General features: G+C 34.8%; 1 protein-coding gene across 1 annotated transcript in view; it reads left to right on the top strand.

Moving 5' to 3' along the window:
- Positions 1-16,409, top strand: part of GRIK2 (glutamate ionotropic receptor kainate type subunit 2) — a gene marked incomplete at both ends in the record, with an annotated part of 345,231 nt that overhangs the window by 319,812 nt on the left and 9,010 nt on the right. Inside the window, one exon of the mRNA XM_079532662.1 lies at positions 9,782-10,032. Within this exon, the coding sequence (XP_079388788.1) occupies positions 9,782-10,032 (251 nt within the window). The remainder of the gene's footprint in view (positions 1-9,781; positions 10,033-16,409) is intronic.

The raw sequence follows: 16,409 nt of genomic DNA, 5'->3' as shown, positions 1-16,409 counted from the left end.
TTCGTTTACAATATATTTTTCCTCTTAAAGAAGAAAACATATTTTTTTCTTAAAAAATATCCCACATTTGCCCAACTTCAATTATGACTTCCAAAAAGTCTCTTTGACTTACATAATGTGCAAATCACTAATATAATATGCAGGCCACTTGCACACAGAAATGTATTTATGTACTCTTGCACAATGTAATTTAACTCAACGTTTTTTGCTTAGGAATTCAATTCTTTTATTTTTGATAAATCAGAGCCAATAATAGGGTTGTCTTTCTCACTCTATTTACTTATTTATTCATTTATCTTTTCTGCATTTCAGTCAGTTGTGTAGCGAGTAATTGAAATGCTGTTTGGAGTAAGTGCGTTTTGAAGACTGCAGTATTCATGTAATTTCATCAGACACAGAATCTGTAAAGAGAATTTCACACTCCACCCCTTTAAATTAAAGAGTTCATTTAAAAAAAAAAAAAAAAAAAAAAGTTTTCAGGCAGTAATTTATGATCTGCTATTTCACATCTTCTCTTTGACTTCATGAATTATTCATATATATTTAAGCCATTACTAAATGCATACAATACTGTTCTTCCTATCCAGTGAGAAGCTGCTGAATTCAAATAGAATTTGAACAAATAGCATAATCAGCAAATGTGTAACAATTATCACATTGCATCCTACAGCACTGGAGGTTATCTGATTTATGAGCATTACTTGTATTTCTTAGGAGTGACCTAAAAAAAAATACTCAGTAAAAGTTTATTTTTCATAATATTGAATTTTTTTTTGTTGATGTAACCACAGCCTTAATGCATGTATTTTAGAAAAGATTTCATTACATGCCATTTTTTAAGTGTTTTCAAATATAGAAACATTTAAATAGAGGCACAGTGGGGTTTATAAATTGCTTAAGAACAAAAGCTTTTAAAATACACTTGATATTTCAAAGACTAAAATAAATGTTTTTAGGAAAAAAAAAAAAAAAAGAAAAAAAGAAAAGCAATTAAATTACTCTGATTTCCCAAATATACAGAGGACATTTCAAAATAATATTATGAAAATTATCTCAAAACAGCCTTCTTTATTCTCCTTTCAGAATCCTTTCAGAATTTTTTCAGCCTGCTCTCTTGCTTCATTTATCATTCTAGTCAGAGGTTTGCAGCCTTCTTTTGTAATCAACCAAAAATTAGTTTGCATACATGCTTGTCTGTAAATTAAAAATTGGAGTAAATGCTTTATAAGTAATAGTACTTCAGTATCTTATAGATGTGTAGGATCTTGCCTCCTCAGTGTTGTCCGACTTTCAAAAGACCAAAGCCTTAAATTCTACAGCTACGTGTCTGAAATAAATTTTTCTCTCTGAGCAGTTTTTACATCCAGGTTAATGTTTCAAAGAAGTGCCAATGTTTCTCAGAAAGAAATCTATTATGTTATTACTTATTTAGAACACAGTGATGCTAGAAATTTTTCCTGCTCTAGGTGCATGCAACTGTGACAAGATGAAGTCCAGCTTGACCAAGATTAAAGTATGAAACTCCTGAAATTTTATAAAAAAGAATTGAAGGTACAGTTGTCCATAGTCAAACATAGTCAAACAGTATATAAAAGCTGCTAAAGTAGGGGACAATCTATTATTTAAGCTCTGAGTGAATGAGGATATGTAGTATAGTTATCCTGCAGTTAACCTGAAGATTCTGAAGATACAGATGAGTATTTAGGTGTCTTTTTTTTTTTTTTTTTCTTTTTTCCCGTTGATGCTTTTATTCTAAGAGAATATTGTAAAACTCCCTGAAAGAATTTTGAGCAGAATTCTTATTTCACTGAGCGCCCATGGCTTTATTTAAATGTTCCCAATGTCTTTTAGTGTAGGGAGTGTCATCAGGCCGATCACATTATTCTCATTCTTGGTAGTGCTCAGTTTTGACAGTTTTTGTCTTCTTGGTTACAAGATAAAGTTCTCTCCCATACTTCCAATTACTTTCAGGAGACAGATTTGCAGAAAAGAAATGACATTTTTTTCTCTAAAGAAGCATTGAAAAATAAAAAAGGTATGCCATTTTAATCTGTAAAATATCTGAGTAAGAAAGCAAGGCTGAGATTTCACAGACATTTTAAACTGGCATAGGGCACTTGCATTTTGCAAAAAACTGAAATTGAGTGAGCTGGTTTAGTAACTTAAACTTGCAAAATAGTTTACCTTTTTTTCATACACTTAATTTACTTTGTGCTAATCTGCCTACACACTAATGAGGCCAGGTGAGTGCTAGTTTTAGCAGGAAGGAAAAAGTAACAGCATGCCATCTGAGATGTGGAAATGGAGTTGGAGTTTCTGCACAGCAAACTATTACACTAAGTCTAAAGACAGTCCTAAGACCATTCCCTGTTTTGTGATAGCTGCAGAAGGTGCAATGGATCTGTCAGTGGCATGTCTACTGTCTGTTCTAAAGTACTGATGATGTAAAAAAAAAAAAAAAAAAAAAACCATCTTACAATTGGGATGCTGTCTACTTATTAAGTGTGCATATGTATTTATGTTTGCATTATGCTTTCTTAAGTATATTTTGAATGAGAGTTGTAATGAATACTGTGCAATCTTTGCACTCTAAATTTCACTACTATAGACTAGTATAAACTTTGTCCCCTGCCTATAGTTTTCAAAATCTAAAGCACTACAAAACAAAGAAAGAAACAGAGAAAATACAAAAACCAAACAATGATAAAAATGAACCCCTTCCCCCCCCCCCCCCCCCCTCCGAATTTGTAAGCAATGGTAACTTGAGTATCTCATTTGGTTTTATTGTTAAAATCCCCTAGTTCTCTTGAAGCTGGTTATTCACATCAGGCTATACAAATTATATAATATGAACATTTATTTTTTTTTTTTTACCAGGCCTTGGAGACTTGAGATTTAAACAGATCTGTCTTTGTAAGAGTAAACATGAAGCCATATACCAAGACAGAAGGCCTTTTTCTTCTGCTTGCCTGCATTTAATCTGTAATTGTTCATATAATTTGTACTGTAATAGTAATCACTTTTACATGTATAAAACTGCAGTTCTTCTTTCATAACTAAAACAAATTAATATATTTGTCTTCATTAGCTGAACATTCTGAAAAAAATAGATTATTTATTTTTATGCAGGTCAAACAATGTACTGAAACTAATTTGAGAATTTCAACTGCTTGAGCAGTTAATTTATTATTGCTGAAACGTATGATTGTGCAGCTAACATATTTGATGAAAGAACTGCATTTTTATAGTTACCTAAGAAGTATGAATGTGTTGAGGCATGGTAGGAGACCTTTATTTATATTACTAAAGGATTGCCAAAGCATTCGGTTTACAGTACTTGTTGTGAGCAGACTCAGAGAAGTGGAGCTTTGAGTAGGATTTTATTGGACAGATGCAGCTGAAGCAAAGACATCATTCAAACTTCCGTAGTGGCTAGGACCTCATCTATGTGCTGCATTGTGAAAGATTCATCTACTTACATAAAATGTCTCTGTTCTGTTCTATCACCACTAAATAGAAACAAACTACTGTGTTGCATCCCAGCACATAATGTTTACATGCTTTTGGGTTTTCTTGTTCTGTAAAAAAAACTGCAGCATCAACTCTTAATTGCATCTGTCTCGCATTTCCTGAATAAATATTACTCCTCCTCTCTTGCCTGCCAAAGTTCTTTAGTATAATTGCAATGCTTTCAGGCTATATTGAGGGACATGTGATAACTGAAATCATACTGACCACTGCCTTTCTAAAAGCTACAGGAGAGGAGAGGGTTCTGTTCTGCTAGGGGTAGAGAAAAAGTCTTAAAGTGGATCTTATCTATGTGAGTAAATACCTGATGGTGAAAATAGCGTGGACAAAATAATGGAAAAGAAAGTTGAAATTGAAAATTTTCCATAAATTTGAATTCTTCCTATCTCATCTATTCACACTTTTAAGGATACAATTCAGAACATTAGCTAGGATAAATGACAAGAGTAGCATATTGGCTTTAAATTGGTTATGATGTCTTACAGACAGACAACAGAATAAGTGAAACTCTGGAGACCTATGCAACAGCCAGTGTTTTTAAGCACTCTGAATATTTGAGGATTCTTATTCTCACCTGAGTAATAGAGCTGATGTCTCCTATGTCTCCATTTTCTAAAGGTCCACCAAGAGCAGACTGTCCCGCTTTGTTAGTCACTTATGCCATGTAACTAGGGAAGAGAAATCTGCATGGAAAACAAAAGAGCCAGCTTTTCTTATTTATTGGGAGGATTAAACTGAAAAAACTGGCTTCACTTCACTTAACGTTATGAATTAAATTTGTTTTCAAAGCTGCATTTCACAAAATCACAAAATGGTTGAGTTTGAAAGATACCTCGAGAGATTGTCTGCTCCAAACACTCTGCTCAAGTAGGCCACCTGGAAGCAGTTGCACAGGACGACATCTAGATGGCTTTTGAATATCTCACATCCATTCCATAATGTAGTACGCTGGGAGCTGGCTTGTTCTCTATACTCCTAAAAATACCAGGCTAATTGGTATTGTGTAAGTGGCTTGTTTTGCATCTGAGGACATCTTCGTAGTGGCATAATTTTTATTTATTTGTTTGTTTATTTGTTCATTTATTATGTTGAGAGCTCAGGATATGAACATCCTTCAGTTGGAATTGATTAAAAGTCTGAAATTGAGATAAAGAAGGATCTTCTCCCTTTTCGAGTTTGCAGGAAATACTATGTTTTCTTTTGATTCATTGCTTCACTGTCATGTGCTGCTTGTTTTCTATTACTGCCAAAGAATTTCAGTCCATCAAATACACAACTATTGCAGTAGCATAACTCCATGATATGGAAATAGTATTCAGTGATCCTAAAGAATGGAAAACTACTTGATTTTTATAGTGGATCCAGGAGCTGTGAATTGTCAAAATTTCTCACTTTCTTTGGATGTTGATTGGTAACTTCTGAATCCACAGGCACGAGGAACAAACCAAATTATTCTGACTCTTCTTTATTGCTTCTCTTTCATGCCAGTTAGAGAGGATTTTGTGCTAGGGAGAAAAACTACCTGTGACTTCCAAAATAAAAACAGTTCTGTGGAGCTAAAGTGCTTCTACTGTACCCACTGCCCACTGATAGGAATCTGTCCTATGGCATGTTGTAAATTTGGCTGACAGCCTTTATTGCTGAGTATGCTACATATTCCTGGAATGTGTTTCAGGGCTGGTGATACATGAGGCCCTGCATCAGGAAGGAGTTTTTCTGTGGTTCTTCATAGGCTAAGCATCTATTCAGTTCTTAATGAAAATAAACAATGTACTGATTATGATAGTATATTCGTAGGTAATTTCTTCTTGCTTAGGCAAAGAAAAAAATAGAATATTAAATAATGTTACAAGATAAAACAGTCTTGTTTTTAATAAAAAGGGAAATATAGCAGCAACAAATAGACTATAAATGATGTAGAACTATTCAAATTGGATTTTTCTGTCTAGTAAATGAAAATTAATATGTAGCTAAGTCACATGGGCACAAACTTCCAAATTTCAAAATATCAAACAATTTACAGCAATTTCTCATTATAAAATTCACCTGGAACAATGAAACAAACAAGTTCCTGTTTCAACAGTTTTTAATGAGTTTGTCAAGTGCTACCATTGCTTTTTATTTTTTCTGGCCAAATTCAGTTCTACAAGTCCCAGTATGTTCCAATTCCTTTTGCATTTAATTGGAAATAAATAAATAAATAGTCAGAAGATTTAATTAAATTAAAACTTAGTAAGAAGTATTCCCAAGATCAGCCAAATCAGCAGGATTCTAATATATTAATCTCTATACAGTGAAGTTTCAATATATCAAAATTATGTGTTCATAAGTCATGACTAAATATATAACTATGTGCATAAATCTTTACGTGCTGTGACTTCAGGGAAGCTAACTTATCTAAATATAACTTCAGTATTTCTGAGACTTTGTTATCTTACCTTGGTATAGATACTTCAGACAGAATTTTATACACATTTTAATTTACATTTAAAATTTTCATATTTAAGTTGTTATAAATTATTGCATTCTTCATTCATTTCGTTGATCATTGATAGTTATTAAGGTCTTCATAAACCATGTAAATAGAGAGAAGGTATTAAAATTGTTACAGCAGAAATTTTCATTCCTATAGACTGTAACTAAAGTGAGTCCAGTGTATAATCAATGGATATCAAGATGTTACAATCACAAAATAAACAAGAGAGTTAGGCAAAGTAGACTATGATAACAAGAGAGAATAAATAGAAGGCTTACCCTTATGCTAGGCTCACCACAAAACACCAGAAAGAGGGATCTCCAGATAAGATCCTTCCCCAGTGTTAGCCAGCTCTTAAATAGGTCTAGGAGGGGTGCAGCCTGGCTCCACCCCTTCCGGCAGCACAGGTGAATTGCCTTCACCTGTGCTCCTCTGGCTGACTCATGGCTCACCTCAGGTGATCAATCAGAGGTTCAGGCTGTGACTCAGCAGTTCCCATACAGTCCAGCAAATAATGTATAATTTTCTCTCCAGTCCCACTAATACTAGTTTATCATGGGGATGATTCATGGAGTTAATAGAGGAAAGAAGACAGAAAACCTGGGGAAGAAGAAGGGAAAGAATAAGCCTAATATTTCCATACAGCTTCTCTTTTTCTTACACAGTCAATGGAAAATTGTATTTTAATCTTTTTGTTTGAGGTTAGGATGTAGTTTTAAATATCTTGGTGTCTGTATTGCTGCTTCCTGCCCATGTCCAAGTCATTCTCCATGCAAAAATTAGTAAGATTTTTTTTCAACAGTAAGTCATTTAATTGACATGAGGTTCGTATTTCTACACATGAAAATTAGTATTACTTGTGCTTTCTATGAATCTGACATTTTACTCTCATTCAATTAATTTATTTTTTCTAATTTCTGCTTTATTGCTCCATTCTTCCTGATACTATATTTATTTTTCACGTATCTATGTATGCATTTGTCAAGGAGTATACCAGTTTCTATTTTTCTTTTTATTTTATATTTTATTTTTCTCTCTGAACAGTAAATTCTCTTCAGTGAAGTATTTTGCATTAAAAACACACAAACAGGACATGACCTGCATGCAATACTTCATGAAATGATTTAATTCATCTTTCACTTGTGATAGGAACAATGGTGAAAATTACCAATAACATAACATTTGATATTTACTTATAGACATTTTTCATTTCTGCAAGGAAAACTGCAGTTTTAAGTGTGTAGTGTGGATGCTTTGAACATATTCTCATCCACTGATCAGACCATGAAACTTTTAGCCATTTCAGGGTCTTCTGAGTTTACTTTTTCCAAATATTAGCTGTCTAGTTTTCAATGGATCTAACCTAGACTTGTAAAATGAGAATCAGTGCTTTTATATCACTGTGAATCTTTCAGTAAAATAATGCAATTGTAAAAATGAATGCTAGTGTTTTTCAAAGGTAGAATATTTTAAATATTTAATTTAACATCAGCAGTATACCGTGTTGCGTATCCAAAATTAATTCTTACTTGTAATATTACTATTTTTAAGACAAACTGTACCAAATGCAAATATTGCTGTAGGAAAAACTTGTAATCTGTTGACTACCCAAATATTTGTCCAAATTTTTGCAAATCACCAACAGCAAGTGATGCAAAAGTTGTTTAACTGAGTCACTATTCAGATGCATGTTTTAAACACAATCCTTATAAACTTAACTAACTGTAGACAGGATTATCCTGTGCTTTATGATTTCTGATTATTAATTCCTCTGTTAGTTCATTTTTAAGTACTTAGAAAGGAAGAAATTTGTATTTTTACAAAACTCGGCCTTAGAATGCATAAATACATGAACGATAGATGGTACTACCTATATACTGAAAACAAAAGAGTGGAAATCTAATGCAAATCAGTTTAACTAGGAAGTATCTTGTCAGATCAGAATATGGTGTAAAATGAGTTCAAAATTAACTTACATTATGTGTAGTACTCCTTGGGCTCTTGCAAACAAATCGCTTTCCTTCTTTGATCTGGATGAAGACAAGTGTCAAGAGTAGGGTTTTACAGAGTTTCAGAACAATCAAGATAGTCTGAAACTGTATAACATAGGATCCTGTGTGCACAAGAAAGCAGGAGGGAGTTTGTTTTTTACTTCTCTCTGCTTCCTTATAGTCCTGTGTAAACATAATGTAGCTCCTGGCACAAAATGTTCTTTTTTTCTAAGCAGAGATTATAAAAACTCAAGTTCTTGCAACTTTACTTTGAGGCCTTTGAGACCTTCCTACCTTTTATTTTGAAATTAAGGAAAAGCCCATAATATTTTGTAATGAATGGTCTTTCAGTGTTTTATTTCCATGCTGCCTCAGCAATCTTTTGCAATTAGATATATTCTCATGACAAGTTCTACATGTGCAATAATAAATTGAGTACTTTGTGAAAAGAGAAAAAATCCCCCCAGAATACCATATTTTCTCAGAATCTAATTGTAGAAATCCTATGAATGTTTTCGTTCAGGTCTTTCAGAATTAGTGAATATATATGAAATAGTGAAATGTCTCAGTATTATCGCTCTAAAAGAATTCTGAGTATTTTTTAAAGTTATCAAATGAGTGAAAACACTTTGTATTATTCATCCAAATGAAACACTGTAAAAATGATAGCTAGTCAGTAACACTGTTATGACAGAAAGAAAGAAAGGAGGGATTCTTCGTAGAATTGCATTCATAACACATGAAAAAGGGGATGCCATGATTTTTCATCTAATTCCCTCCCCCCTCCCCCCCCAATCCCCCCGGGGATTTGTTATCCAATTTAACGGAAATTTTTTTTTGTTGTTTTTGAAGGAGGAGAAGAAAAATGATGGCTTTGTTATTTCCTTAAATATTGCACAAATCTTAGCACAGAAAAATAACTTCTAACTGATATGATTTACTTTCTAACATTCAGAATAGTGATATTATTCAGCAATTAATGTAGATTTTAAAGTACTCATTCAAAAATCCTGTGTGCTATATAAAGGAGAGCAGATGACATATGAAGATATGACGCTACTCTGTGAACTTCTCTTTGAAATACTGAAATATTTTAAAGCAGCAAAATTTTCACATCTTATTAAAATATTAGATTATGAGAAAGAAGTAGCCCACAATAAAAATATGAAAATTCACATTCAGACACATTATCTTTCTGAATGAGCTGCTTGCTTCCTGGCAGTGCTAATAAGTATTTAGATGGTATCATGTCTGACAATCTATCAAATAGACTTTTCTGGCCTTGTCCTGAAACATAAGTTGATGTCTGTATTTTGTAATAAAATAATATAAAGTGCTTGTTGCATATCAGACTTTGGATCCTTTGATTAGCTTTAGGGTAGCAAACTAAAGCAACAGTCTATAGGTTTGTATTAAAGAAAATCTACTGCAGCATAATTAAAAGCCTGATGTGATTTATTTATTTATTTTAAAGAATACTCTTTCACTGGATTTAACAGTTTAATAGATCATAGGCTTGAACGTGATAGGACTTGCTATTTTCTGACTTACAGGAAACACCAACTGGATCAAGTTTTGCACATATTTACTCATATGTGCATGCAGTTTTGCATTTGTATGACCAGAGTGACTACAGTTAGATGTACATGGCTTTCCCATAAATGTTCTTGGCTGTAAAGAGGAGGGTATTATTTTTTTTCTGCAGCATTGCATTTATTTTATTCTTATCGAAAGTAAATTTCTTTAAAATGTACACCACAGTGTATGATCCGTGTGATGTCTTTAGGTTCCCCATATAGAGACAAGATCACGATAGCAATTCTACAGCTGCAAGAGGAAGGAAAGCTACACATGATGAAAGAGAAATGGTGGAGAGGCAATGGCTGCCCAGAGGAGGAAAGCAAAGAGGCCAGTGCTTTAGGAGTTCAAAATATTGGAGGAATCTTTATTGTCTTGGCAGCAGGATTGGTGCTTTCTGTCTTCGTGGCAGTTGGGGAGTTTTTGTACAAATCCAAAAAAAATGCCCAGTTGGAAAAGGTAAATACTGTGCTTTCCTATTTTATTTTTATTTATTGTCTACTTAAATAAAATTTAAAACATTTTATAGCCAAATGTAGGTGCATATTGATTGTTTATCATATAATACAGTATTTCTATAACAAAGGATCACAGCAAAGTACCCAAAGTCTTACATTTACAGCTTTTAATTTTTGTTCAATATGTTTAATTGTAGCCAGCTTTCAGGACAAGTGACTATTTCTCCTCTTATTCAAGCCTGAAAAAAGACAGCTTTTTACTCCTGGAAGTTCACTGCAGTTAATTTTATGGATGAAGAAGAAATCCGAAACTGTAATGGGAAACAAATTAAACTACAGATAATTCTGATTTTCAAAAGACAAAACTGTCTGTAGCTCAAAGTCAAACTATAAAAACGTGTCTATAGAAATGTTCTTTCTGAAGCTTATACTTGAAAAGTTGTCCTGGTAGCATCTGGAAAAGTTTACATCAGCTTAATTTTTTGTGGGTTTACTGCTGGTCATAATATAATGAAATCTGTAATTTCAAACTGACTTGGTTTTGAAAGTTCTAGTTCTATTTTTTTCTTACTTCTGTATTTCCATTATCACAATATTGTAACTGTGCCAATACTAGTAGTATCTTTTTGAAATTCTTAGCTGAAGTTACAAACTGCATAGAAAATAAACATCCCAATCCTTAAACAGCTCATGTTTAAATCTAAACTCAAACCATATATTTTATTGCTTTGACATTGTCTGAATTTTTTAAATGGAGAGGAACTGTTGTTTTTAATTACGTGTTAATTTATTGTTGTTCAAATTTGGAGGAGCTTGTGACCTCTGGTAGTTCTTATATTTCTATATAGTAAAATCAGATGTAAATCCAACAGTTATATTTTTCCAGATGCTACTGGTGAATTTTTGTAACTTGAATTATTACTCATAAAATTTAAGATTTGTCTTAACTTCATTTGAGGCCACCATGCAAGTGTCTTTTTATTTATATCTTGTTAAAGACATGTTTTCTAATATTTACTGTGTGAGGCCGTGTGAGGCCACAAGGTCCTGAACACAGTTTGAACATGGGTACATGCTATTAAAATGTTAAAGGACCATTTAGATCCTTTTCTTTATGATGCTTCAAACTCATTCAGTTCTGTTAATGTGCTATTTGAATGTTATGTTTCTGAAATGAAATTGTGAGGGAAAAGATACCAAATACCTAACTAACCATGTAAATCTCAAAAATTTATCCATGGTGGATATGGATTTCATATGGGAACTGGTATGATTTGGTTCAGCTTTTCTGGACTTTTAATAGACACTTAGAAAAAATAGGAATGTTTTGACAATAATCTTGTAACATCAGTTCTTCAGTGTTTTGCAGGGTGTGAATACTTAACGTACTTAATACTGTCAGCATGTTAGAATTTGTGTGAGGAAGAAGTAAACAGAAACTGTTTTCATTTAAGGAGCTATTTCTCCAAGCCCTAAGGTGCTGGTTTTCTGTGGAGTTGTTTTGTTTGTTTGTTTGTTTGCTTTAGTTTTTGTTGTTGTTGTTTGTTTTTTAATTTTTTAATTTTTTAATTTTTTTTGAGAGCTGGATAGAAATAGCAGTAAGTGCAGGTATCTGAATGTCTTGCATTTACTGTATCAAAAAGGATTAATCATAGCAACAAGTGCTGAACTAATTTCAGAATTAGGACTGAATCTGAAGCAGTTGAAAGGGTTACGTTTTCCCATTCTCCTTCCACCTCCAAAATCTTCCCTCCCTTCCCTTTCCCAAACACGCAACTATTGTCATCTCAGGAGAACACAGGTAAAATTTAGAAATGTAGAATAAAATGAATAGGAAATGATGTAAATCTCCTTGCATATGTCCTTCCCTGTACCACCCTCACCCACTCTTCTAGAACTCACTGTCTTTCACTAAATGACTTCTCCCTCCCTGCTCAAGAGTAAAAGATCCCCTTTGCCTAGGAGAGAGGAGTGTAGTAGCAGCCAAAGGGGAGACAAGCAGAACTGTCATCTTGTCTCCAATCCCTACATCTCCTCTCCTGTGACAAGTAAACCATGCAAATAACAAAGCCTTGGTTATCCCATAGAGACAGAGGAAACACCTTTTTTTTTTTCTAACATTTATTTCATTCTTTTAGACGCAGAGTATAATTCTGGCATTTGTGTAAAACTTGTCGGCGTTTGAAGACAGGAATGATCAAAGGTCACGTTAACAATCAAGGAAATTAAAGAAATCAGATTACTTCAACCGGTCAATATATTGAGTATCCTGAGATATAAATGAACATATTAACCAGTTTTCCTCCCTTGTAACATAAGAAATATACAGTTGCGCTTCCATTGTGGCAATGAAGAAGCAGTGCAGATTTTAAGTTTGTAATCTAGATAGTTTTTGAGCATTTTTGATGTCAGATTCCATCCTGGAGTATATATGTAAACAGAAATATTACCTGGTGTGAAACTGTTTGGAGGAGTGATATCTTAAAAGGAATGGAGCTGAGAAAAGCAGCAGACAAAATTTTATTTGCTAAAGAAACTGCTACTTCTAGTAACTGAAGTGGCTCAGAGCATCCATCCTGATGTGCTCAAAAAATCTGAAGGAAACATGGGACAGTTCTTGTCCTTCTGGGAAACAAACACCGGTAAGCAGAATGCCACCATGCATTCATGCCACCATAGCATTTTACAGACATAAAGAAATTCCTCTTTTATTCACACTTTTCAAAAGCAAAAATTATTTTGGATGTCATCACCATTAAACTATTAGTGATATTTGCTCTGGCCAGTTTGTTTGAAAAACAAGTGTCCTAATTTACTAGCTATTTTCTAGAAGATCCAGATCTAACGGATGTAAAACCTAACTAAAACAGTCAATTAAACTATCAAACAAATGATAATAGTAATAATACTAAAACAGCACCATGGACTCAAATATACTATGATTTATAGCCATTCAAAACTCACAGTCATTAGCACATCAAAGGTAGATTTGTTTGGAAAAAATAAATAGCAGATGTATATTTTATTATATTCGAACAGTTAAAAACGTCAAAAAACGTAAAATGATAGTGTGTGCTACCTTAGAGGAAATCTGGTCAGAGGCTTCCTAAAAATAAGATTCAGTGTGGGAAAGTGAAGTTTAAGGGAGATGAGTTCATTCAATTTGGAAAGGAAGGGCTCCTGGGAGACCTCATTGCAGCCTTCCAGAACTTAAAAGTTTACAGACATGAGGGATATTGAATTTTTGCATGGTCTGACAGTGATAGCACAAGAGGGAATGAGAAACATCCTGGAGCCACATCCAGCCTGATCTTGAATGCCTTCAGGGATGGGACATCCACAACCTCCTTGGGCAACTTGTTCCACTGTGTTACCAACCTCTATGTGAAAAACTTTCTCCTAATATCTAACCTAAATCTCCCCTGTCTTAGTTTAAAATCATTTTCCATTGTCCTATCACTATCCACCCACATAAACACTCATACCTCTCCTCTTTATACGTTCCCTTCAAGTGTTGTAAAGCCAAAATGAAGTCCCCCCAGAGCCTTCTCTTCTCAAAGCTAAACAAGCCCAGTTCCCTCAATGTTTCCTCATAGGAGAAGTGCTCCAGCCCTCTGATCATCTTAGTGGCCCTCCTCTGAACCCGCTCCAAGAGCTCCATGACCTTTCTGTACTGCAGACCCCAGGCCTGAATGCAGTACTCCAGATGGGGCCCCACAAGAGCCGAGTAGAGGGGGAAAATCACCTCCCTCTCCTACTCCTCCTTTAATGCAGCCCAGAACATAATTGGCTGCAAGCCATTCTGGGCTGCAAGTGCACACTGCTGACTCATGTCCAGCTTCTTTTCTACCAGGACCCCCAAGTCCCTCTCCGCAGGGCTGTTCTCAATGAGATCTTCCTCCAGTCTGTGTAAATGCCTGTGATTGCCCTGACCCAAGTGCAGCACCCTGCACTTGGCCTTATTGAACCTCATTAGGTTTTCATGGACTCACTTCTCCAGCCTGTCCAGCTCCCTCTGGATGGTTTCCCTTCGTTCCAGTGTATTGGCTGCACTGCTCAGCTTGGTGTCATCTGCAGACTTGCTGAGGGTGCACTCATTGCCATCGTCCATGTCATTGATGAAGATGTTGGAGAGCACCAGTCCCAACACTGACCCCTGAAGGACACTGCTTGTGATCGGCCTCCACCCTGACACAGAACCATTGATCACAGCTGTTTGTCTATGTCCAGCCAGCCAATTCCTAATTCATTGAACAGTCCATCCTTCAAATCCACACCTTTCCAATTTAGAGAGAAGGATGTGGTGATGGACCATGTCATAGGCCTTGCAGAAGTCCAGGTAGATTACATCCATTGCCCTTCCCCCTCCACCAAAGCTGTCACTCTTTCAAAGAAGGCCACCAGATTGGTCAGGTGCAATCTGCCCTTGGTGAAGCCACGCTGGTTGTCTCGATTCACCTCTTTATCTCTCATGTGCCTTAACATAGCTTCTAGGAGGATTTGCTCCATGATCTTCCCAGGCACAGAGGTGAGGCTCACCAGCCTGTAGTTCCCTGGGTCTTCCTTTCTACCTTTCTTAAGATCAGCCTAGGTGGTTTATCTTACATTTATAACGAATGAATCCTTAGCAGTTTGCAGCATTGGACCCAAAGTACACATAAGTAACTGTTAAACGCATACGAGTTATATACAGTATTTTAATCATTACCATAGTTTCTGTTGAAGTAACAATAAACTCTGAATGCTGAAATGTGATTTGCATGAGATACCATCTATGTATTCAGAGATGACAGAAACTTAACTGGTTTATCAAAACATATCATTTACAAAAATTTCAAACACCTTCTTCAGAACAAACCAGCAATGTTTTGATTTTGATAATGTAAGGATGGCAAGAATAGAAGTCTCTGATCTTATCTGGTTCAAAAAGTCATGCAGATTCATTGGGCTACAGAAACCATAGGTTATGGTAGTATTTGATCTTAAAAGCTTCAGAAATTGTGTTTTTTCTATAATTGGTAATAATTCTGAATTTGCTGTATAACTCACATGCACACTTTAGTAACATAATAACCTGAGTTGTATTTAGAATGAAAGAACCCCTCTGGTCCTACCTAGTATCTAGTCTCACTGATTTTTTGAGGGCTGGAAATGGGAAAGCATTGCCCTTATTTTTGGGACAATTGTGATATTCCAGTGGGCACACTGGGAATGGGCAGGGGGAGATGGCAGTTCTGGGGCTGTCCCAAGTGCATTCTTTCAGAGTAACCACAAGATGGTGCCTTCTATTTTATCAGAGAGCAATTTAATTGCTACTGTTTCAGTAGAGTTTATGTCACAATGTTCACTTATGTTTATTTTTATTTTTTATTTTTAGTCATGGCCTTTTTAAAAAAATGCTAAATACTTGGGCTCTGTTGTTTATTATGCAAACATCTAATTATGTCATCTGCTTGGAAACATGTTATTAGGCAGACTTTCTTTACCTAGCCAATTTTGACAATAAATGCTTTGCTATTTGCATTTTGTAATTGCTTTTACTGGTGAATGACCTACTCTTTGATTTTAACAGGCACTTGAAGGGCAGTGAATAAGCAAGGTTAGAAACAGAAGCCATATAAAACAATTACTACATCCTTTTTTTGTTGATATGTTTCAGTGTGTCATGGATTTATGTCCACTTCATATATTTTTTTTTGTAGAGCACACGCTATTATCATAAAAGCCAGGGAAAAAAAAATTACTTGTAGACCATTAATATTTAGCTTAATATATTGATGTGTCTCCTTTCAAGTATTTATTGACCTTTCCTTCATGTTTATCCTTTTTGGATAAAGCCTTTTCAGAGATAATTTCCATTTTGATACCACTTTAACACAGTATTTAGGTAACTGCCATAAAAGTAAGCAATGTGGTAGAAAGTACTTGTATACTGTTGAAAACTTTAGCACAAAATGGTGTAGCTGAGGGCAGTGACAAATGTCTGTTTATAGAACATTTGTATGTTGTCACCCTTGCAAGTGATTTTTCCTATCTTGGTCATAGTTTCTTTGGAAAAGGTGGCATTGGCCCACTTTCAAGAAGTAATTTTGAAAGTTATTTTTACTCAGGTAGGAGACCCACACCTTTGCAAGAGGCAAAGAGGAAACAAGAACTGCTGGGTTGAAGAAGCTTTGCTCTACAACCACATAACAATTGACTTTGTCCTCTCAAATACAGTTAGCTGTTTCCAATTTTGTTACATTGAAGTAGTATAAAATGTTAACATGAGCTTTATTTGACAAGGTACTTCTATCATCTGTTTGCACCAGGATAAATGTAATTCTTTATGACTTAGAACACTTCCTTTTAGAATGGGCAAAGTGCATACATGTAATT

Source organism: Tetrao urogallus, assembly GCF_951394365.1.
Source record: "Tetrao urogallus genome assembly, chromosome: 2".
NCBI lineage: Eukaryota > Metazoa > Chordata > Aves > Galliformes > Phasianidae > Tetrao > Tetrao urogallus.
Note: the sequence above shows the minus strand (reverse complement) of the source record. Positions and strands in the feature narration are given on the sequence as shown.